This window comes from Oryzias latipes, chromosome 7, assembly GCF_053564925.1.
Source record: "Oryzias latipes strain Hd-rR chromosome 7, Olatipes_Hd-rR_3.1".
Classification (NCBI taxonomy): Eukaryota; Metazoa; Chordata; class Actinopteri; order Beloniformes; family Adrianichthyidae; genus Oryzias; species Oryzias latipes.
Genome location: NC_136243.1, coordinates 25290318 through 25315496, shown reverse-complemented (window position 1 = coordinate 25315496; position 25179 = coordinate 25290318). Strand labels below are relative to the sequence as shown.

Below are 25179 nucleotides of genomic sequence, written 5' to 3'. Positions count from 1 at the left end.
ATCCAACGTCATGATGGTTAATAATTTGCAGGTGGATAACTTTCACAAGTGATCAAAAATTTTCTATTGCATGCGTCCACAATAAAAGTAACAAGCAAATCCCGTATACTGTAGTAGTACATTATATTATAATTGTAATTTCCTACTGTTTTTTTTTGTCAACATAAAAGTGTTTACTGTGATATGTCTCTAATGTAGTTTTTGTGCTGTAAACTTTTGTTCTGGTAAAATCAAGTTTTATCTTAAGTGTGTTGTTAATGTCTGCAGATAGTTAGAAAGAAAGCGCACAGCATCCAAAGGACACATTTCACACACAATTATAAGTCACATAAATAGTTTTATTGACTGAGATGTGTTGCCTTCCAGTGCAAATGTTTGGCTTCCAACAATTTTCAGAAAAAACAAAACCAAACAAAACAGGATAATCAAAAACACATGAGGCTGCAACAATAAAAAATGACTTTAGATAAATTCAAACATATATAGCTATAAATATCAAATAGTTCAATACTGTTAAAAGTCTGAACCTGTCAGACATAAAAATAAATATGTAAATCTGCCATCAGATTCCAATTTTTTTGTTTAAGGTTTGGCTGTAGATCTCAAATTCCAGGTAAACACACACACACTACTGTTCACCCAGATTAGAGACAAATTAATGTCAAAGATGGAAATTTGCTGACCCGTATGATCCCTTTGAACTAAAGCTAGGCCAACACATGCGTAAGGATTTATCACCATAAACGAAGCCAAATCTCACATCATAGAAGTACTCACATGGTACACAGAGGTTAAAGGCAAACATCACATTCTTCAAAGCATTTATACATTTGCAAAAGTGCCCTGACATTTTAGACTGTTTTCATCTCATCCTTCAATTCATTTCAGTAGCGACTTGAGGGATTGGTGCATTTTAGGAGATCATATTTCACGTAGCCAACACGATCCACCTGCCTACGACTGTTCATCCGCCAGTAGAATTGGTCACGACAAAAGAAGGTGCGACCTAAAGGAGAAATATTCCAAAATAAGAAAATTAATAAAAATTGGATCAGTTATCTCTGCAGACAGATTGTTTTTCTGGAGGTTGAGTTCAGATTTATTTACCTTCATAGAGAAACACATCATGAGCATCAATGGGAACACCACCGAAGACAACATCAATGTACTTGGGGTAGCCTTTGTCAATTTTCTGGGTCTTCACATCCAGTCTGTGTTAATCAGCCACAAAAATGACAAAATTCTGTTAGATTCTTTAAAAAAGACAACAACTAGCAGTTAGAATCTAAATGTGCACCCACACTAAGTACACTCACCTCCAGAAGTTCTCACCACTGAAGAGCAGCACTTTGTCCTTTCCTTTCTGGAGTGCTCCTTCCACTTTCTGAACGCTGTCCGGCAAGCCAAGCTTCTCAATGCTGCGAGGACCCAAAACATTCTTACCCGTGTAGACCCAGAACTTGGTGCCTGTGGTGACAAAAAAAAAAGGCTCATTGAACATGTGGACAAGATACCAGTTGTTTGATTTAAAAAGGATGAAATCTTATTACCTGAAAAAAAGTACAGCTTCTTGGTCAGGATATCTTCAAAGGCAGAGTCAATAACAGCTGGGAGAGCAGGCCATCTTTCAGAAATAAGCATGGGGCTTTCAAGAGCTGCATCCCCCTTTCTGGACTTTCTCCAAAAGTGCCTGTTGATTATGATGTAAAAGTAAGATTTTCTGTGTCTTTGCTCAAGATCTATTTGAGTAGAATGGTTCATTTACTTACCCGTCTTTAAAGAAATAAAGATCTCCTCCAATCACAGTGATTGTATCAAATTTGGTGACCTTGCATGCATCCTTTGTTGGATCCAATGGATTTAAAGTTGTGGTGGCAGGGCGATTGGTGGGTTCAGGTTCATCAGTGGAGTCAGTCACATCAGGGTCTGGGGTGGCTGTAGTGGTGGGAGTGTTTGGTTGAGGGACAGTTGGTTTAGGATCTGTTTTGCTTCCTAAAAAGAAACACATGTCAGTGTTGTTTGGAAGAACAGAAGGCACTTTTGATGAAACTCAGCATTATGAAGTGATAAATTATTCCATGGACTCACCATAAAGATACTGAATGCCTTCAATATCATCTTCATGCAGAGAGAAGTCTTCCACATAACTGTACATAGGGTACATGAGTGCATCTCTAATATTGGAGTGATCCAAGCCCAGGGCATGTCCAAACTCATGAGCTGCCACCAGGAACAGACTATAACCTGGAACAAAAGCAATCAAACTTTATCAATTTGAAAACTCATAAAATTCAAATGAACTTGACATTATTTTGTCATTAATTTACTTTGCTTACCCTGATCAGGACAAAAGCCCCATTTCTTATCATCATCATAGCTGGCAGTGGTACCACACCACAGCTTCCCATCTCCTCTTCCTTCACTAGTACATGAGTCGTACTCCTTCCCAAGGAACTCAAATGGAAAGTGGCAGGGCTCTCCTTCAGCATTTCCTCCAATGGTAGTTGTATCTGGCCAATCACAGATGCAACAGTTCCACATAAACAAAGGAAAAGGCCAAAATCAAGATTCACAGACAGGGCTTCATGAGAATCACCAGTATTTGGGCAGAATCCATATTTCTTGTCCTGGTCGTAGTTGCTTGTGGTGGCGCACCAACGGTAGCCATCCCTACGACCTTCTGTGGTGCAGCTGTCATACTCATCCCCCAGAAAGACGAAAGGGAAGACGCACTTAGCCCCATCAGAGTTTCCTCCGATTGTGTAAAGAACTGTCAGAAGGATGGTCAAAGGTAGGTACAGATGAGTCTCTCTTTTTCATTTTGTAAAATTTAATTTTAACTTATTTAGTTTTAGTCTGACAATGATGCTCAACGCTGAAGACCAATTGTGCCAGTTCTCCAGAATTTCTTGCCCTGTTTACTGCAGACCAAGATCAGGTGTGTTAAGTCTATCAACACCTAATGTGATCTTATAGAGCCTGTATCAGTGACTAGGTCAGGGGTAGCCAGAAAGAAAGCAGGGAGGTGTGTTTGTAGGGCCAGGATTGCACAGGCTTGATCTAGACATTGATTTTAAGCAGAAACTGTCAAACTTACGTTCACTTGGACAGAAGCCGTATTTTCCATCTCTATCATAGTCATCTGTGGTAGAACACCACGGCAGCTTGTCTGCTCGACCCTCGCTGGTGCAGGAGGTGTATGTTTTGCCGCCGAAAACAAAGGGGAAGTGACACATGGCACCATCAGCGTTTCCATAGTAAGTCTTTACCACTGGAAAAGAAGATTTTGTGTTTAGCACATTCTCCTCTCTTTCCACTAGATGGAGACAATGATACATGCAATGAGGCATGGTTACCTGGTCCTTTTCCCAGAGTCCAGAACTCATCATCATCAAAGTGGGCATCTCCCTGTATGCCCTCACCAGGAGGATAAGCATGAGCTAGAAGCCCATCTTTACCATCAAATGGGTATAGATCTCCATGGTCTAAGTAAAAAAAAAAAATCACGTTTGTGTAATTTGATGCATCAATCTGATATATGTCAATATATAAAATAGTGAAAAAAACATACAAAAAAGAAATACCTTTTTTTCCAAATGATATCATGATGTCAGCGGTGCCATCGAAGAGGCGGGTAAAAGTCAGAGGAGTCACATCACTCCACACCTTAAAAGCTCTGGCAAAGGCATCATCAGTCACTGAGCTATCCAAGTCTGGAGAATAGTTCAAGATCCTGTGGAGGAACCCAAATACATATGAATGGTGACAAATCTTGATGATTTCATTTAATCAGAAACTAAACAGCTTCACTCACCTATACGTAACATCACCATGATCCCATTTGAGGTCTCCATCAAAGGTTTTGTAGTTAGCTACATCAGGGACACCACAGCGAGGCTGTTTCATGGCCTCCAGTGTTTGCATGTCCAGTTGTCCTGTCTCGTCTAGGCCCAGTTGCCTCTGCATCCTCTTCAGTGCCTTGGAAGTAGAGGCCAAGGACTGGAAGCCACTGCGTTGGAAGGTGTCCATATAGCCAAACTTCTTTAGATAGCTCTGTAAAACAACATGGCAAAACCATTAAAAAACATTAGAAGCCATCAATCTGTCTACTAGAGAGAATTTGGTGTTGAAGACTGTCTGCATTTTATGACAGTAAAATAGAAACTTCTGTAAATGGTTACATCTGAAACATATATCAAAGCATGAGCATTTAGATGTGAATGCCTGTAAAGTTCATTAGTTTCCTGCACTTTTTAATTGTTTTGTAAGATTAATCTAAAAAAACGACAAAAAAAACAAACATCTGCTACTCACCTCTGCCAGGTCTGTGTCACTCATGTTCTTTATGACATCTCCAGGGAAGGTGACAAAAACAGACTTGAGGGGAACACTCCATGAACTCTGGATGCTGATCCCCAAAAGTAAACACCAAGCAAAAGCACTGCATCTCATTTTGAGATCTAATGTGGACTAGTGCAAAAAGTAACTTAAATACGCAGTCAAATCTTGCTGCTAAGGTAAAAGAAAAAGATTATCAGCAGATCAGTTCTCCTTATTCTTCAGTCGTATCTTCTTTCTTTGTTTTGATCCTGGGCTCTTTTCATCTGGTTGTGTTGTGTTTCAGGTTGGGGACCTAGTATTTATACAGCAAAGTGTTAGTCACTTCACCTCATTCCCGCCTACCCAAACCTCAGTCCTCCTACTTATATCTTGCAAGAGTGTATGGGCTGAATCAACTTGGGGAAATTCCAAAACATCCACATGTAACTTTAACTGATGTATTTTTTATTTTTATTACAAATTTAAAGACAGTGATGTTAATCAGTACTAGATGGAAAATAATAAGTTACTATTGGTTCAAGTTGTAAAAGTTTTATTGAAGGGCTGTTGTCATTAAACCAAACTACTAATGAGCTTATACTATAACTTTGAGTCAAATGCAGTTTGATGGTATAAAACATACTTTTAAAATAAAAAAATCCGATAAAAGTACAGAGACGTGATTTCTGTCAGTCTTTTAATAAGAAGAAATTCTCACCATCTCCTCATGGAACTCAGCCAGACACTTCTGCTTTTTCTTTTTTAAGCATTCATATAAATATATATGAAGACATGTTTACTTCAAGTTCTCTTCATAAATAGATACATTTCCTCTAGATGTCAGAGCAAATAAAAATTGGGTCAAGTTATTTAAAAGCAATAATAAAAATACTAAACCTATTTGTAATTGTTCAATGTTATGGTATTCTTAAGATGTATTGACCCGCAATTTAAAGATTTTTTTATTGTGTATTTATACCTTTGTTGTAGGGATGATTAAAAGTTTAGTTGTTACTTAAAGTCTGTAGATTTGTGGGATAGTCTGTTGTTTTTTTGTGTTTTTCTTCCTTGGCTTTTTTGGGAACTACCATCTTCCTCATCACAATATTTGCTGATGCAACTACCCCAATGGCTCCATCTCCAAAATCACCAGTTCATTACTAACATATCCTCACATCATTTGGCAACAAGTGTTACATCACATGTTTGGGTATTCTTCCTTCAAAAGTATGACAACGCACTTTTTATAATTGTGTCCAACAACAGTCAACTATATCTCATCTCAGATATCTCTTCATATCCAACAATCTGAGAGTCAGACAAAGGAAGGGTACGTCGCAGTGTCACACATTTAGACAAACATTCTCACATTCACAACTAGAGATAATTTAAAATGATTAACCTATGATGAATGTTTTTGGAGAATGGGAGGAAGCCAGTGCCCAGAGAAAATCCACACATGCAGCCTAGCTGGGGCTACACTATGTTCAGCCAGTGTTAATCTGTAATCCCAAAAGTAGAAAACAGTTGTTGTATGGTTAACATAGTGTCGATGTTTACAGAAGGAAAAGGTGTAATGTGGGCAGATGTGTCCGGGCCAGTAAGTCATGACTCAGTCTGATCCTGCATGATTGTGCAAAGATGCAGGACTGTTTTCAGAGAACACATCGCTAACATTCTTTCTTCCCATCAATTTGTGTTTTTATATTCAAACAAAAACATTTGACCTGACATGGGTAAAAAATAATTAATTCGTTCCCAAGAAATATCATTTCATGAGAGAGGAAAAAAAGCTAAAAAATAAAAAAAACTAAAGACGAAAAACTAATCTGAAAATGTCTAAATCTCACATGTACTGGTAAGCCCTGTTCACATCCAGGTGAAATTTTGTTTTACCTCCAGAAACATTGTTAAAAAAAAAAAAACCAGAAATTTTGCATTGAGGAATGAAGTGCTTTTTATTTTCTGGCCTTTTATGGAAGTATTTTAATTATCAGTAAAGAGGAGGTGAAGTTGTTAACCTTTTTATTCTTCTTCAGAAAAGTGACTTATATGTCTTCCACCCAGTGACACACATCCTCTAATAACTCAGCTCCAATATAGATCAATTCAGGAAATGCTGTCATATCCCTTTTGTATCAAGCACTTCCCTTTTGTTCTCCATTGACGTGTGTAAAATTGGGTCTTTTTATCCAATTACTAAAGTAACAGGTGAATAGTAAAGACTACATATTGTATTCAAAATATTAGCACAAAGTCACTTTTTACAGAATGTACCAATAAATGCCTGTCAGAAACATAAACAATAGAATCCGAGGCCACTTAGATTAGGTTTCAGAGGAAACATTCAGACAAATAAAATTATTACAAATGTTTTTTCTTTTCCTTTTAAAGCCTTTCAGACACAATAACAAGGTTATTTCACAACAGACTTCCCATTGGATCCCTAGTGCTCACTTGAAAACATCTGCCACTGATTTTTCATGGCGTCATATGTTTAATGAATGTGGCTCCATGCAGCTTAACAATTGCCGCATTTCAATTGCTTTGCCACTTAGTTCCTAAAATGGCCTCTGGCAAAGAAAAACAAAACATATACACATTTTCACATGGTTTTTGCCCTAAAATCCCCCTCAATCACAGGACAGCCGCTTGGCACACACTGTGCACTCATACGAGATGGAAAACTGCGTCATACGAGTACTGGATAATATCAGAGTGGAGCGCTGAGATCCCTGCCACTCACGTGGGTGGAGTCTTTATAATCATTTTAAAAACATTTAAAACAAAAGCATCAAATGCCAACTTCGTAACTTTTGTGACGTCTTTGTTTCTTTCCCAAAGGAGCAAAAATAGCATTAGAATTAAACAGAACCACTGGTCTTTGCTCTGAACGCTGCATTTTAAGGTCAGTCGTTGGGGAGGGTGAAAACTGCACAACCTCAAAATTTAAGCGGTAGTGTCTTCTGCCAAATCCCAGTTTATATCAAGCTCTAAATTTCTCTCTGACGGCCCAGATTCGAAGTTTACAGTTCAGCATCACATATCACGTTTTGTCATCTAGTTGTGAACTGTTAGATTTAAATTGCCTAGTTTGTTGACAAGAGATGTCCTTTATTCACAGTGTTTCTTTTTTTTTTTTTTGTGGGCTGATGCAAATGTAAAAAAAAAATCCCCGTCCTGTCAGTTGATGTGGTCTGTAGACAGCTTCCTTCTTTTAGCTGCTGTCGTACAACGGCTAATTTGTTGATTTTTGTGGTGGGACTCTGAGACTTAGCAACATGCAGAGCCTTCACTGTTTTTGATGTGGAGGAAATATTTTCCCACGTCCAATTTCCAGGTACTAACCAAGCAGTGCTGAGTCTGCTCTGCTTTACAGTAATTCTTGGACTGTTTTTTGTTTTTATGCCCAGTTGAAGCTTGTTTTTGATTTTCAAGACACCATCCCTGGTTTCTATTGCGCTTTCTATTTTAGTGATATTTTACTGCAAAAGGGATTTGAGATGGCAAAAGGTGTTGAATTTCCTGTTCAGTTGACTGGATACTGTACATGCTTTAAAAAAAAAGAAATACATATATATATACATATATATAATGTATTCTGCGTACAAACACTCCCTCTGTTTTATGTACAGTCACCTGACTGGGATTGTAGGAGCCTGAAAACCCAGTTTTGACTCATGTTTTCCAGGAGCTGAAGAAAGGAAGGATACTTCTGCTTTACTAGTCACTTTATTTAATCCAGACTGTTACTCAGCTTGAGGGGCATTTTAGTTCCACTCAAAAAACGTGTTCACACAAGTTTTTGACGAGCTCACTGCGTTTGGAAACAAAAAAGCTAAAAAAGACAAAAAGGAAAAAAGGTGAACAAGGCAAATTTGTTTTGCAAGGTAAAGGGTGCCATGGGGCTTCCTATCCTGACTGTTAGAATCAGTGACACTAGTTTAGAAAACACTAAACACACAGACTTTCATTGATTGGATGAAATGTCGGAGAAAGGCCTACTGGTTCATAAAGGTCAACAGTAATGTTAGTTTTATAAACAAATCATCATTTCTCTCTTCTCCCTTACTTGTTTCCCTTAATGGGACCATTCAATAGCAAGAATGTGGTAAACCCACCTGAGGGACATATGTGGGGCTAGAGCCCAGCCTCATTCAAACGGATGAAGCAACTTGGATGAGTGGCGAAATGTTTTAAGAAAAGAAGACAAGAAGTCCTGAGGCCTTGACTCAGTGTCAAGACATCATGGAGACGAATGAGAATCTTCATTAACAAGGTAAAAAATTGCAAACACAAACACCCGTGTCCACTGTAATGCAAAATATGTCAAGACCTTCTAAAGGGCCTATACCATACAAAATCATTGTGAGCTTTTTAAGTGTATCATAATGTTTATTCTACACAAAAAGAAACCCTTGAGAGGTACAGTAACTCTTTTAGTAACTAGGGCCCAGTTTAAAATAAATCCCTCATTTGAAACAGAATCTAAAGTTTCCATAAAAATGCTATGACTTAAAACAACATTTCCTGTTAAGCAATTTCTTGTTTTTTCAGGCAAAAATGAACCGTTTTGTTTTTGTTGGTTTAATACCGGATGTAGGAATTCATAATTACTTTAATATAAAATCTACATTTCTTTAGGTTATGTCCTGTTTATGGGAAAGCAATGGTTCATGACCAAACAAGATTTAACAAAATTAATCATTGATCAAATCAATTAAAAAACTATATTGTTTACTTATAAATCTAAATCCAGAATTTCAGCAGAAATGTCATGCTCTACTTGTAACCACTTCTTCTGTTTTGCACCTGACTCATCAGCTGTAAAAAACAGATGATTGAAAAAAAGCCAAGAAAAAAAAGAGTTTAAGTGCAAAGTTCTGTAAGATGGACTTTATTTAGACTAATTCCTAATTACCTGTCATTTATTATGCAACTTTTCCTGTTGAACCGTGTCGTTGCGGAACTGTAAACCCACCAAGATCCATTCACACTTCTGCACAAAGTTCTCTTAACAACTTTTTCAGGTTTCAGGGTGGTCATTCCCTAAGCTGGCTTCATATGATATGGTATATATTAAAAATCTTTAGTGCCTCAATAAATTTACATCATGACTTTTATCTGGTCTCATCTGACAAGAACCTTTTACATACTTCTCAGATCATTTTTCATTCATAACACCATTTCTGCATGTGGACATGTGATAACTTTTACATGAGGCCAGTGTTAAATGTCTGTACATTATTTTCTTTATTTTCATTCTGTTTCATGCTGTTTTTTTCAAGACTGCTCTGTTGACCTACAAGCTGAAGGCTGCTGTGTTGGGAGTTTTGTCTTCCATTTTTCACCTTGAGGAAGAAGTTTCTGAGAAAGCGAAGGGAGTTTGGGATACAAACTGATAAGCAGGAACTGTGAACCGAGACTCCCCTGTCTGCAGCAAGAACTTTAAAGTAGTGTATTGTTAATTACTGACCTTGCATCTCTTAGACTCATTATTCTTTTCTGTAACCAGGGCAACCAATTGTAAATAAAATAAGAGGTCGGAAAGACATCCAGAGAGCTTTTGGAGACATAGGCGTTGGACGGTTGTCTGTTTCGGCTCTCCTTGTGAGAAAAATCGTACTGGGCTCTTGTGTGTGTTTTATAATACTGTCGTGAGTTTTCAGAAATAACCTTGAAAGCCAGAAATAAACTACAGAAAAATAAAAATTTCATGCAACAAACTTGAAGAAATCAAAATAATGTTATTTTATTTATTGATAAAACACAAATAAAGCTAAAGGATGGTCTCTTTTTGATTGTTTGGGATGTCTTTGGCATTTAAAACATTTACAAATCCTTTAAGTCTTTGGAGAGAGCTGCCCAACACTTTCTTTGATTTCCACTTGAGTACTCCACAGAATTGGGAAACACAAGTAGTGATGAATGAGACAGGATATGACAGCGAGTTGGCAAAAATTTTTTGCATTTGTGCAGATGTTCTGCAACAACTTTGTGCGTGTGTGATCTCGATGGTGAGAATGTGCTTTGTTGTGAAATTTAGAGCTTTGTGGATCAACCATATAATTTGGGTTGCATGCGTAGGTTACTTGTGTGACACAGTTTTGCTGAAATACTTATAGGGAGATAAGTGTGTCTTTAAATTATTGTAAGAAAATGTGGGAGTCTCAGTCAGGAGGAAGACAGGGCTTTATCGTCAACGCCTTTACTCAAAGCCACCAGACTCTTCGAGGAAAACTTAATTTTGTCTCATTTTGATGGTGATTTGTCTGAGCTCATGTAATTATACAATATCACTGACAGCATACAGGTTTGGCCGAGTGCCATGAGGGCGGAGGGGGGGACTAAAATCTGCACACGGCAAGTTGAGGCAAGCAGATTTGTGTTGACTTTATGGACAAGCATTTTTTCCCCTACCACTGTTGAAAGTAAACGACTGCCAGTTACAAGCTGTGGGTTTCATGGGTGGGTTCCAGCCAAAGCACAGCCACAAAAAAAAAGAGGAGGGGGGGGGCAGCATTGGCCTTTACGCCAAATACTCTTACTGCTTTTTTGACTAAACATAAAACGCCTTCACAACACTTTTTAAGAGTTGTTTTCAAAAAACTGCCACAGAAATATATAAAACAAGGGTGTGTTAACCCCCCCATCCATTTAAAAGTTTAAAAACAAGATTTGAATGGTATAACACTGCAAGCCTCTTATGCAACGTATGCTTATTCAGCAGGTTTTACAAACCACACCTTCAGAAAATGGGAAAACGAATGGGAATTTCCCTCCTATGATAAAGAACCTGATAACAGGATGGGAGTGAGTCAGGCTCAGCACTTCAGCTGCCTCTGCACACTTTGCTGCACATATATGCAACTTTTCCCCCCTCAGGACAAAGACCCATTTAGTGATGCATGCGCTATGTCATTTTCCCGCAATAGAAGAAAACCAACGTGAACCCTAGATTCGCCATTTCCGGTTACACATCTGGCGATGACTCCAACCGGGTCACTTGTGTACACAGAAACAAATCCAGCCAAACATATTATTAAAAATGTCAGCAGCATCATTACATGCCTAAACAGTGTAGTGCTGAAAAACCCAATCTGGTTTGTACTTTGGTACAGAAGTGCATCAAACTGGATTTAGTTGAGCAAGAAAAAGATTTGTTAGATGAAGAATGCTTGAAAACAGCTGCTTCAAATGTAAATATTTTTGTCTATTTCTGCCTAACTTTTAGCAAATTCTCAAGTTGAGGAGGTTTTAGAAAAGGAAGTCTTTGAAATAGTATTTATATTGCTCATTCTGAATCAGCAGTGAGTACGAAAGCTTGCACCATGCTGCCGTTCTCAAAGAGACAAATAGTAGTTAAGAGACTTTCTCCACATCGATAATTGTTGAAAAGGATTCGGTTTTAGTGCGCTTATTGCTGCTTTGTCAGATTTGTTTCAATCAGGTGAATCTAATTAATAGAATGCAGGGTAATCTATGAAACCGCTTTTGACTAAAAAGCAGTGAAAAATATAGATTCAGCCCAGCTCTGAAATAAAAACATTAGAGTGAGAAATGAGTTGCCAGCAGGTGCCACTCTTTCACAAAGAACCGTAAGTAAATGAGGCCAATAGAAAGTTAGAAATTCAGCTCAATTTGAAGGAATTAATGTCAACAAAGAAGAAAATGCGGCATTCTCAAGCTTCAGCAGCTTCACACAATGCGTCTGGAAATGCTCTCAATCACCAAAGGCAGTGAATTATTCACCTATTAAATCACACATTATCAGTGAAGAATATCTCTTGCAGATTCATAAAAACTTCATCCTGTCAAGAATTTATAACACCTTTTCTTTGGTCTGCACTCCGCCAGAGCTCCAAGCTAATTTACAACCAAGGTTCAAAAATAAATTTAGAGGATGTTATTTATAGTTGATTTATTTTTCAAAGACGATAAAATATTGATGCTGGTTTAATTTTGTATGTATGTGTGTGTGTGGGGGGCCTGATTGAATAATTGAAGGCAATAGAATTTTTATTTTTTTGCAGCTATTTAATTTGTGAGTTTAAGAAACGATATTTCTGCTTTAGTTTGAAGGATAATCAAGATTGCTGAGTGTGATAATCAACTCTTGAGGGGTTACTAATGTTTCAAATCATTACCAGAAAAACTCATGTTCACCTATTTCCAAATGCAAATTTCAATCTGTTTTTGCTTTCTGCTTCTCATGTGTTCATCATTTTGGATGCAGTGTCTAATTAGAAGCAAGGCTAACCTGAGTTTGATGTTTCCGCTCCACTTTTTCAAAGCACAGATGAGCATGACACAGATGCTTTTGTAGCGGAGGGCAAAATTGGTGGCCTTGCTACATACAATAAGGCTGATCTTTGCTCTGTGAAGCCATACACTCTAAACAGTGTCAACAATTACTTTCGTGTGATCACATCCTGTGCTTTCATGCATAACACCACCACAGCATAAAGAGCTTTCTGTACAGCATAAAGAGCATCTTCCTCTCATGTTACAACAGTATTTATTACAGCTTTTCCCCACAACAGATGTTGCAATTGTAAAGAGGTATTAGAGAAGCTGTGTGTCCGGCTGTGAAGCAGTACCGGAGGTGAATAACCCCTTTCTATAAACAGAGTCCAGGTAGGTCAAAATCACTCTTCCATTTTTTATGAGAAAGAAAAACCTCTTAGCCGTGGACTCAAATATCCTGTTGTGCATTTTCCCTTCAGCGTGTGCTTTGCTGGAACCACAGGGAATCTTCTGAGGATTGGAACATATTCGTTCTCAAAGTGCACACCTATTATTGGCATGACACATGACTGAAACAAACTGGTTAGAGAAAATATTGATCCAAAAGTGTGTGTAACTCACCAAAGGCCAAATTCAGAGGTGTGTCAATTGTATTATTTTTTTTTTTTAACTTAGTCCAAATCATTGTTACTGCAAAACATACTTTTTTGCAACATAATACAGCCAATGCTCCAAATTTGGGGTCTTGAAAATGTAAAGATGATGCAGAATGATAGCATATTATTATATCCAAGCTCTAAATCGCTTTTTTTCCTCCTCAGAGCCTGTGAGAGGTGACCTCCGCTGTCCAACGGGAAACACTTGACTCTGTCGCTTCACTCACTCCTTTTCATTTGAAACCTTTCTATTTGGCCTTTTTCCGTGAAATCCAATGGGATAAGAATAGTACCTTTACCAAAATCTCGTCTCTGCTCCTGAGTGAAAAATATTACCAGGCCTGGAGATTAATTCATAAAAGCTCCTATATCATCATCACAATAAAGAGGGCACACAGAGAGTGTAATCCTCTCTGTGGGTTCCAAGTGAGTGCTATACATGAGGCAGTAGGGAATCTCTTCATAGTCTGAGAGGAGAAACAGCACAGTAGGTGCGAGATGTTCTCTACAACCTAATTCCACCCCACACGTGAAAGAAATACCCTTCCTGGGGAAAAGAACAAAGATTGTCAGAGCCGTTACAACTCTCAGCTGTTATCCGACAGGCACATTAATAAGAATTTTTACAGTCCTGCCGAGCAGCTGCCTGCTTTTATTACAAATCTGTGTTGGAGATGTTGACTGTTGAGGAATAATTATAACCTGAGAAGGACTGACTCATCGAGAGAGGTGAAAAAGTAGTTAACACCTTTACTGTTATTTTTCCAATCAAAGTCTTGCATCTGCATTGAGATTAAGTGTTAGCTAAATGTGAAATGGACACCCTGTCAGTTTGACTGATTGCACTGGAACACGTTTATAGAATGTGGGAATGAAGAACAAAGATTTTCATTTTCTATACCGTTTTTCCCTTTCGGGGTCACGGGGCTGCCGGAGCCTATCCCGGCCACTTGTGGGCGAAGGCAGGGGACACCCTGGACAGGTCGCCAGTCTGTCGCAGGGTAAAGAAGAACAAAAATCTAAAAAAAAATGTAGGATTCTTATTAGATTAGAAAAACAAAAACAAGACACAACATCATTATCACCTTCAAAGTTAAATGGAAAAGATGTTTTCTGGTGGTGAAGTCGCAGAAATACGTTTTTTTAAACCCCAGCTGGTGTCTTTGCATCTTTAAACCGCTGGACTGATGACCTACTGAAACAGGTATAGAAACTGCTAGGATGGATGTATAAAGGTGGGTAAAAGGTTTTTTTTTTTTCATTTTTCCTGGTGCTCTGAGCCCACCATCCTGCTTATTATCCATGTTACCATGCTTTAGCACACCTAATTTAGCTCCCCATCAAGCACTGCAGAGGGCTGGTAATGATGGTCATTAAAGTCAGGTATGTTTGAGCAGGGAAGCATACGTGGGCCATGGGGATCAGGGTTGAGAAACAGGATAACCAGTCACTTAATCATTTGGCTAAACCTCAGGTCTAGCCTGTGTTTGCTTGAAGCTAATAAAAGCAACAAAACTAAACTAAACTGTTTTTGTAATTTATTGCCAAATGATGAACATAGTAGTATTTTCTTTCACTTTTCTTTGTGGAAAAAAATAACAGTTTTTTTCTTAGAAATACGTGTAATTTTTTGAAGCCGGACAAGCTTTCCCATCTTAAAGCACAATAGTTGCGCACAGGGTTAGCGTGTAAAACCAAGACTTTGACACAGGCTCATAGTGAAGATTACATCCATACTCTTTAATAAATGCACTTTACTTGAGGCTTTATAAGAATTGTGCTTTGAGTTAAAGGCTGGAAGATGCCTTCTGTACAAAAGCAATGTCACAGTATTTCCTCCCTGCTAAAATGCCTTTGTTACATAAACAGAGCTAAAAATGCTGAGTAGTGCTTCAGTCAGAGAGAGTTCATAACATACGACAAGATTTTGTATTGTCTTGTTTAATTTATGTGTGCAGCTTCAGCAATTAGTGGCTGTCCAAGCACATTATTTAGCATAAATCCTTCTTGAAATTAATTGAAAACCGTGGCCTGTATGACCTTTCCATCTGCTGCTGATATTTCGTTTTAGCTTAGAAATGATACATAATGGCAGCTGCTTGATCTCAGAAGACATTAGACCAGAAACAATTGAGCTGAAATATAAACAGAACACTACAGATGTTTGTTAAATGGCAAAAAGGAAGAAGTAATATGGCACTCGCAAAAGAATGCTTCATTTAATAGTTATTAAACCATTTTTCTTATTTTTGCCTTTAAAGTTGGCTAATTAAGTATATTTCAACCATGCCAAGATATTGACGTGAGCCAAAGAAGTGAGTGGTTTGGTTAAAGTTATTTTTCTGTCTCTTAAGATTTAAATATCTCTAACTTTTTTCAGTTAGGAGACAAAATATCACTTTTTCAGGAGATTGTCACACATTTTAGTGAAATCTTATAGTAAAAGGGATCAAACAATACATATTTACATTCCTTTACATTGTGTTTAGATGAAAAGCACTAAACATACTTTATCTATTCTTCTACAAACATACCAGCTTGGCATTATGCAAAACTTTGAGCTTGCATGGTAGTAAATGCTCACAATCTTCAGGTTCTAAGAAACCAGTTCAATCAAGACTTACCAAAATACTGTAAGGCTGCTTAAGCTAATATCTGCCGTGCTAAGGTTTTCCAAATGCTTCTGAAATAGAGGCAGAGACATGATTCTCGCCGCCACCAGCCGGCGTGGAGGCCAGATAAAAATGCTCTTTAAGTGCATCTTGTGTTTGTCCCTCATGAATAGTTGCCAGACCTTCCTGCTTGTCCTGCAGCTTGTGAACTGTTAAAATTCTCCCGTTGCCTCAGTCTGCTACTTTCTTATTCTTGTCCACCTCCTCTGCCGTGTATTACTGATTTTTTTTTTGTATCAGGGAAAGCCTGGAGTCCATGGAGAGCTGTTGAGAGGTTACAAAACCTTTCCTACAGCACTTACTGAGGTGCTGCTTTAAAGTTGTGCAATTTAGACCCTGAAGATAAGAGGAGCATTCACAGCTGTGCTGCTGGAATCTTATTTACAACATTACATTCATTTTTTCTTTCCATCATTGACAGTTTAAACATATACATAGTGGTATGAAGTACCCTGCTCTATTTGTTCTAAAAATGTTCAAGCGAGCTGTGGCATTTTATAATCGTATAATTAGCAACAACAATAATTTATATTGCACGTTTTGTTATTTCCACGCCAACTGTTTCATCATAATGAAAAAAAGCAGTTATAGTGGATTGATTAAAGTCTGTCGCCAGTATAACTATCAAAAGGACCTCCTTTATAGCAAGTTTTTTCAGTTGCTGCTCTTCTTTTTCCCCCCTCTGACCAAACTTTGAATAAATATCCTGAGAAAAATGTGAAAATCTTCAAGTGATCAATGTGGTGTTGGTCACTCAAACACTGCAGCCTTGCTGTAAAGCATTCTCTGCCTCTCAGAAGAACACATTCCAATGAAGAGAGCAACTGCTTTTGGACTGATCAGTGACAACTGCAGTGATCGGTTCTGTTTGTTTGGAACATATTCTGCTCTGTTGAGGGTTAATCTCGGTTGCTTTATTAAGGTGTTTCTGTCTTCTGATCCTCTTGTAACTGAGGTGAAAGTTCTTGCTGCTGTGATAGATGACGTTTAAGGTCTTCCATCTGAGATGTATCCACCGGCGTTATCTGGTGTGGAACCAGCATGGGCATTTCTTTCCTGTCGCTGGGCTGGAATTCCAGGGCTGGTGTTTCCTTGCAGCAAACGTATTGTTGCCAGATTTTCCGGAAGGCCGAGCGAAACCTCTTAATGCGGAAAGCATAGACGATTGGGTTGACTGCAGAGTTTCCATGTGTGAGCAGGATGGCAATATAAAGGAGGACTATGGGCTTCTTGCATTCGGGGCAGAAGAGAGTGATGCAGTTGATGATGTGGAGAGGGAGCCAGCTGACGGCGAAGAGAAAAAGAACCAGAACCAGAGATTTGGCAAGATTTAGCTCTTTGTCATAATATCTGTTCGGCTCTGTGTGATTAGCAGTGATCTTCTTGTTATTCAGCTGCTTGTGGATCATGTAGAAGATCTCTGCGTAAAGAATCAACATAAACAGCAGTGGCGGCAGCACCCAGCCAAAAAAATTAAAATACACCATGTAGTCCATGCTAATGACGTTCTCGAACTGGCAGGTGATAACGAGGTCCGAGCTGATGGAGCCATTCTGCTGGAGGCGCCTCAGGTTGTTCCAGCCTAACATGGGTGTGAGCCCTACAATGAAAGCCACCGTCCAGCATATCACCACTGCCAGACCTGCTCGCCGGCGAGTCACCACTCGTTTGTACCTGCAACAACAAACAAAAACACGTCACATGTTTTCTTCAAAGCACTCCCCGGGTATGGATTGTTTTTTTCTTTTATTTCATTTTTATGAAGCAAGTGTCCTTAGGGTGACAAAAGCTACAAGGGCCTGATTCTCCAGCCTATTTGCAGTAAACTATTCATTTCAAACAGTGCTACTTCTTCTTGAACCCTTTAACACTTAAGCTTTAGCTCCAGTGTTTACATTTTTCGACTTCTGTAACTCTTTAACCATTTACCGTATAATTTAAATCCAGTGGATTCTGGAGCAAATAAAACCAGCCTTATGCTGATGTGCAACTCTTCCCAGCATTGAGGTGTTTACAATTGATCTAAATCAGTTGATTCTGTTTCTGATCTTTATGTTGATCACCTGAACGGTCAGAGTCGCGGTAAGTCAAAAAGCATGAGTTATTCAGCTGTTGCAGGCAACACCTCCGGTGTTAAAGGGTTAAGCAATGGATGCGGGCTGTCTGTGGGCAAACAGTGAGCACACAGGTTGTACCAAATACTTAAACAACATTTAAGGGTAAGTAAGGGTGAAGTAGGTGAGACGCAGGCGTGTGGCACGACAATGGTATGTTCCATTTTTATAATGTCCCTCGAGGTGCCCGTATGAGACTCAAGGGAACTGCAAGACACATGTGTTCCCCTTAAAATGCGGTCTTCCTGTCTACGACCCTCCACAGGCCCAGACAACCACAAACACCCACAGCACCCGTAAGGGTCAACCCTCGTATTGGTGCATGTGACTAAGGCATAAAGCCTAATGGTGTAAGAGTCTGAAGCTTAAACACATTACCAGTAACTCAGTTCAAAGCATTCTTTGTCATGAGATGTTAGAGACAGCAAACTTATCTTGAGTAAATTTAGGTTGACAAGTAGACTAAAACTTAACCATCTCTGCAAGTGAGTGTTAGTCTGTCCGCCCATCGCGAGTATTCCGCAATAAGCGTTGAACTGTGGAGGTTAAACCACAAAATGATGCAGCTGTGGCCACAGCTCACTGCTTCATCAGCGGAGGATCAAGCGCAGAAAACAAATTTCACACACCTCAGGTCTGTCACAGCTGATGAGACTTCAAGTTGAAGTGGCCAAACGGTTTCAGTCTGCTTTGATGGGACAGAATTAAATCTTTGGTTTACAGAATACAATAAAAAAGATCTACAGATAGTTGCCAACCTTCATCTAACAAAAAGAAGACATAGCAGGATGTAGGAGCAAGACTAAGATAATGGGTGAGGGAAATCCTATCCCAGCTGCTGTGCGAGACCAAAAATGACCAGAAGAGTCAAACTGAAAGCAGCCTGGAGGCAGAGGTGAAAAACCATTTATATGGTGTTTGTTTTCCAGAGAAAACACTTGCAGCATGTCAGCCTGACCCTTCATGAGGTGCAGCGCGATACCAAACTCCATTCTACTGTTTAGTCTGGTTGTAACAGGTGATCTGTCTTGGATTAGTATTGATTAAGGGCACACATGTTAAATTAGGTTTAGGTTTTACAGCTGTGTGAAAACAGAGCCTATATGACACAGATTAGGGGAGACTTCAATAACATCCGTGTGCAAGAAAGAAACCATGTTACACCAATTCAGCCTTTGGAAAATACATTTTTGTAACATACTCTTATTGAGAATTTTCTTTATATTTAAAGCAAAAAAGAGAAGTAGGGAAAGGCTAAGTTTTTATTAAGTTAATATGACCACAGAACTATACAAAAGAAAAGGATGACAGTGAAATTAAAGGGATTCTATAAGTCTTGGGTTGACATGTCCAAAGTCTGGTCTGCAGGCTCCTGTTATAAAATCAATAACATGTGGACCCCAGCACTTCTTCCACTTTCGGCTTCTCCCATCAGGGGTCGCCACAGCGAACAAGTCGCATGGTAAATTTGGCAATGTTTTACGCCGGATGCCCTTCCTGACGCAACCTTCTCTAACCGGGCTTGGAACCGGCAGAGGTAGATGTGGACCCCAGCACTAAGAACTACAAATTCTTAATTGTGATTGGCTAAATTCTGTTATGAGCTATTGTAAACCTTGACCTTCAGAGCATTAAGGGTCAAATGAGAAGAACAGATTATTTGTTTCTATGATTAAAATAAGATAAATATTTGTGTTATTTTCCTGTTTACAAGATTTGCATTTGGAAGTTTACAGCGATAACAGTTTACAGTTTAAGATGAATTATTTTTATAACAATAAAGGTGGCATCATTAATAATTCATTTTGTCACCTTTATTTAAACCCAGATTTAATGTTGACAAAAAATACTTTCATCCAGGCAGACTTTTATTTAATTTTCTTTCTGGTTTTCAAATCAGAAATTCACAGTATTTTTGGCTAAAATGTACTCAGATATTTTCTGTTCTAGTATGAAGAAATGAAAGTATACCATTGCTAGAAAAATTGTAATTTAAGTCCAACTCGAATCATATTTTGAAATATTGTAAGAGCATTCCAAATGGTTTTTAATTGTGATTGTACAGTTTTTCGCCTTTTAACCTGTGTTGTTTCTGAGTTATGGTGGAACTGTTGGCGTGGAGTATGCCTGTCCCTACTTCCTGACATCTATCTGTTTACATACTCGCCTGCTAGTTTACATCCCCTCACACCCCCAACCAATAGTACCGGTAGGACAAAAATGGCAATATTGGAGATATCCAGCCTCTAAGTGCCAGCTCGGACGAAGAAAATGAAGACATACATGGATCTAGTTGTCAAAGCATGATGCATCAGAATGGAGTGGAGCAGGTAGCTTGTGGCTTGCCATGCATGGTAACTTGTACATCACAAGCTTTTTTTCTGCTCCTGCAATTATTTGAATAAAGAAATATTCAGAAATGCAATTTTTGGCTTACTTTTTCATAAGATCCTCGATCTGCAGAAAAATGCCTCAAGAACGGAAAAAAAAACCGTGGCACAATTTTCATTTGAGATTGTCTTTAAATAGTTATTTTGCATTCAACGTTATTATGAAGATTCAATGCAAACTGAATAGTTAGCCCTCACACATCTACACCAAATCTCTTTGCAAAAAGTTTGGACAAAAAAAGATACATTGTCTGACATCCTTGCAGATGTAGAAATAGGGATTATCAGATGAGTACACTTACATTTTTAAAATGTTACATCTTAAAAAAAGGGTAACAGAGGGTGCCACACTTTTGTGTCAAATGCTGCCTGAACAGGCACAAGCATGTCAGCTTTTGCACCGAATCCCATGTGGAAATGAGAACTCAGGTGACCGATTTCAGCCGCGTGAGGAGAGAAACATCAAAGTGCTCTTTCACGGCCAACACTGCATGGGTGTGAATGTGTCCTACTTTATGTTGTCATGTATGCTGAGAACCCCCCCCCCCACCCCCCACACACACACACACCACCACCACCTCACCTGGTTGGGATCTTGACCCTGAGATAGCGGTCAATCGCGATTGCCAGAAGGGCCACGATTGAACTTTGAGTCAGCACCAGCACGGTGCACGCCACGAGCAGGCAGCTGTAAAAGTGCGTCTGAAGTCCGATGCTGATGGTGATGGCCAAAGGGATGACGAGCGCTCCCACCGCGATGTCCGCCAGAGCCAGGGAGACGATGAAGCAAAACGTGGTGTCTCTCAGGGATTTGTTAATTTTCACAGCCCAAACTACCATAACATTCCCGACCACGGAGGCGACCGCAATCAGCACCTCCATCCCTATGTAGAGGGACTGTGCTGACAAGAGTGTCCCAGCCATTCCAGGAGATGAGGAGTAGGTATCCTCGTTGAGGAATCAGCCCAGCAGCGAAACGGGAAACCAGCGGAGCTGCTTGGTTTTCTACAGTCCCCTCGGCGTTTTCCAAACGAGCCCTGCGCTCATCCCTGTCATGGTGCCTCGTTAAGGTTGTCCGATAGCAGCCGAGAGGAAATCCACTTTGTAGTAAAAATAGTAATAATCATAAAAAAAGAAGAACAAAAGCGTCAAATGGAGGCTAAAAATCGGGAGTTTGCGTTTGGAGCTGCTGTCCAGCGGTGGATGTGCGTCGCTCCTGATCCGCTCCCAGCGCCTCCTCCTCTTGGCTGGATGCACCTGCGTCTGGTGAGCGCAGCATCCTCTCCACACACTTTGATTTATCCAGGAAGATGCTCACGAGAAAGCAGGTTATAACCTCACAACTGTTTCTATAAACAAGAGGATACTCTTGCAGACACCCCCCCCCCCCCGCCGCCGCCTCTCCCCCACCTTTATGTGCGTTTCACAAAACAAAGACTGCTGCAAGCTTCATATATTTTTATACTTTTCTTGGGATAAGCTGTCCTCCTTTGAGCTCACTCAGCCTGCTGTTTTCATTTGAACCCAACCATTTCTCCTGGAAGGTATGATTGCTTTATTTTTTAATAAATAAAAGCTGCTCTGACTTCCTCCTGGACCGTCCTGAGGAGAAGACAGTCTCTCTGTGCAACACTAGTGTAATGCATATGCCCTTGGAAAAGCTTAGAGTCCGGATCAATTGGAATTTGATCTACAGAGCATGTGGCAAAGGCAGTAAACCCAAGAAGACAAATATAAAATCAGAAACAAACACTCCAGTTTTTGTCCACCTATGTATCAAAAGGTGTAAAATCTTTACAGCTTACTTTTCAAAACCCCCTAATCCACATTCCTACAAACACTACAAAGAAGATTAACACAAACAATGCTTTCCGGTCATTCAAATACTATGTCAAAGGTAAACTCTGCCCTAAAAGCTTGATTTCTTAGTAACATCTACTTTCAGGCTGATTTGGATCCATTTATTCCCTTGTTATGTCCACTCACCGGTCACTTTGTTAGGCACACCTGACCAAAAGTTGGTTAACGCAAAACTCTGGTCAGCCAATCACATGGCTCAGTGCATTTAGTCAAGTAGACTTGATCAAGACAATCTGCTGCAGTTCAAACCGAGCATCAGAATGGAGAAGAAAGGAACGTGGCATGGTTGTTGGTGGAAGATGGGCTGGTCTGAGTGGCCTATGAACAAAGAGAGGTGTAACACTGCAAACACTCCAAATGCTGCACTGCTGGGGTTTAAAGGTGAACGAGCGGCAGCAGTGTGAGCTTTGATGCAGACTCCAAGTGAGCAGGTATGACTGAATATGCAGACGGCACAGATGGTCCACTGTGCTCACTCGCATATAAAAGAAAGTCCAGGGTTTTAGTTTACAACAAGTATGGGCTTCAGAGTGAAACACAAACAAAAGACTAGGCAGGCTAACACAATGCTCTGCATTTGTATGAAGACAATGATGACAGGAGGACCATGCAGTAAACCAAAGCAGTATTTGTGCTGGAGCACTTTCCATCTGTGAGCACAGAGTTGCTGGCGTGCTGGACAGAGGTCAACAAGTCCAGACTGAGGCAAGATGCAGCCACATGGGCCTGTTGGAGCAACTGCAGCTCCATTTCACTGCTGACATTGTAATGAACACAAGCCCGGTGGTGGCTGCATGAAGAATCATTATGCAAGTAATTACGGAGCAAATGAATTGACAGACAAATGAACAAACCCATCAATATGGCGGACAATTAGATTCTGTTATCTGGCTGATCAAGGTTGCACCTTTCACTGTAGAGTTCTTTAATTATAAACTAATCTTGTTCACTTATGTTGTTCAAGCGTGTCAGGCCACAGCGTACATCAGATGGATAAAGACCCACTCCAATAAAATTACTGTTTTTGGTGTTTTTAACATGGTCTTGTAGCATTTTACTTATGTTGGAGGACATACGCGAAAGAATTTAAGATTAAATCGGCATTTATAAGTACGGTATTTGTTTAAGTCATGATGGATCAGGAGCAGATAAAAAAAAAAACGCTGTTTGAAAAAGCTCTCAGTTGTGACCCAGCAACCGCAATGGAAGGGCCAAAGTCTCCCAGCTCCACTCTATTCTGATACATCCACTTGTGGACAAACAGATCCATGTACGTCTTCATTTTCCTTCTCTGAGCTGGTGTCTGGATCAAAACTGTCTAAGCTGGACAGTTCATATATTGCTCGTCATTTTTGTTGCACCAATAACGTTAGGTTCAGGTTGTGAGGAGCTGGAAGCTGAGAGAGATTATAAACAAAGGAATGATGTGATATCAGCGGAGACTTACCTTTGCACAAACAGTACCCACAACTCAGATGCGATTTTCTGATAAACAACTGCTGCTCTGCAGAAACTATGACCGGAGCATTGTTTGTGTAATAAACAAACAATTGATGTTTGATGAACTGTGCAGCACATTGCATTTTTCCTGATGAGCTGGGAACAAAAATACTGCATGTGTTACAAACCCTACTTTCACTGCTGCTGCTGTTTTGACTCTTGTGACACAGATGTGGCTCAGCACTCGTGTGCTTCTCATGAGGTGCTTCATTACCTTGATTTGATGTGAATGTGACTGCAATAATGAGTTAAAAAAGGGCTAATAGGCTCACATTTAACTTGCTGAAGAGCATCAGGAGACAGTTTTAGGCTTTTTTTTTTAAGCCAGGCAAATGGTCTTAACATTTTCATTCACATATCAACAGTCAAGAATCTCTTGATTGACTCAGAAGGAGCTCTTCTACATTAGAAACCCTGAAAGGAGAGTTTTACGCTTTATACTTAAGGAAAATATTCAGAAATCTTCAATCACTTTTAGTTCTGTGGTAAATAATGCAGCTGCTTATGGCTTGGCGTTTAAATCTCCATTTTGATGATCCACATGAAAATCACTTCAAACATCAAAGATTGATCCTTTAAAAGAAAAAAAAACAAAGACTACAAAGGTTTAGAAGATTGTTCCCCTTTGCATCCATCTTTTGTTTGATAAAACATTCTTCCTTAGTTAGCATCTCTGCACAATTGAGCTAAAACTGAATTATTTTTCTTCCTGTATAAGAAACAGCCAAAAAAGCACCAAATGGAGAGGGTAGACCACAAACAATGAAAACAAAGCATCAGGGTTGTTGTATAACAGCTACTTTTATGAAATGTTTGTAACATTTTTATTTCATGATCCCTTTTTAACTTCCTGTTTATCATTTACAACAGCTGATTGAAGTTCATCTAAACAAATGGCAGCTTAATGCTTTTTAGAAAGCAATAAAACCGACTGACTGATATACCCACAGAATCTTGAGGTATGGAAATGCTTTAGTAAACATTTGTCAGATTTTGCCATTTGGGTGTTTGTGACAGGGATGTTTTTGACCAGTAAAGTGCAACAAGGCTCAGCTGGGTAAGGCAGACTGTGCAGCTTAATGCATTTTTCCTGATGAGCTGGGAACCACAATACTGCATCTGTTACAAACCCTAAACCACTTGTGTTAAAAAAAAAAAAAAACTTTCAGCATGGCATGATGAATAAAAAATATGAGCCCAATGCCTTTATAGACTTTTAAAATGTTTTTCCCAGATCTTTGTATCATTTTTAAATATTACAAAATGCAAACAGTAGAAAATATTTTAAACTTGACTTCTTTCCATCTAGTCTGGAGACTGTGAGGTCACACAGGATTTGTGTTAGATAATGAGTTTCTGTTGAAACTTTCCTGTTTTCTTTCTCCTGCTTTTAACAGACAGATTGGTGCTTTGAAGTGGT

The 25179-nt window shown here is 39.3% G+C and overlaps 2 protein-coding genes across 2 annotated transcripts; both read right to left on the bottom strand.

Annotated features, from left to right (window-relative positions):
- Positions 1-317: 317 nt before the first annotated feature.
- mmp9 (matrix metallopeptidase 9) lies at positions 318-4597 on the bottom strand. Its single transcript, NM_001104880.1, is given in 13 exon segments — positions 318-1006; positions 1108-1211; positions 1317-1467; positions 1551-1690; positions 1770-1992; positions 2089-2244; positions 2337-2510; positions 2597-2770; positions 3098-3271; positions 3357-3485; positions 3585-3733; positions 3815-4053; positions 4315-4597. Coding segments are annotated over 13 exon segments (2073 nt in total). The 5' UTR covers positions 4453-4597; the 3' UTR covers positions 318-884.
- Positions 4598-15148: 10551 nt separating this feature from the next.
- adora1b (adenosine A1 receptor b) lies at positions 15149-21664 on the bottom strand. The gene is made up of 2 exons (XM_004070681.5): positions 20983-21664; positions 15149-17569 (listed from the first exon to the last, which is right to left on the bottom strand). Exons 1-2 carry the CDS (start codon positions 21321-21323, stop codon positions 16813-16815), a joined length of 1098 nt encoding a protein of 365 aa, XP_004070729.1. The 5' UTR covers positions 21324-21664; the 3' UTR covers positions 15149-16812.
- Positions 21665-25179: the final 3515 nt, after the last annotated feature.

Coding starts and splice junctions, on each gene's coding strand:
- adora1b (XM_004070681.5), bottom strand. CDS start 21,323: ATGGCTGGGACACTCTTGTCAGCACAGTCCCTCTACATAGGGATGGAG. Junction 17,570..20,982: donor AGGGTCAAGATCCCAACCAG/GTGAGGTGGTGG, acceptor TTGTTGTTGCAG/GTACAAACGAGTGGTGACTC.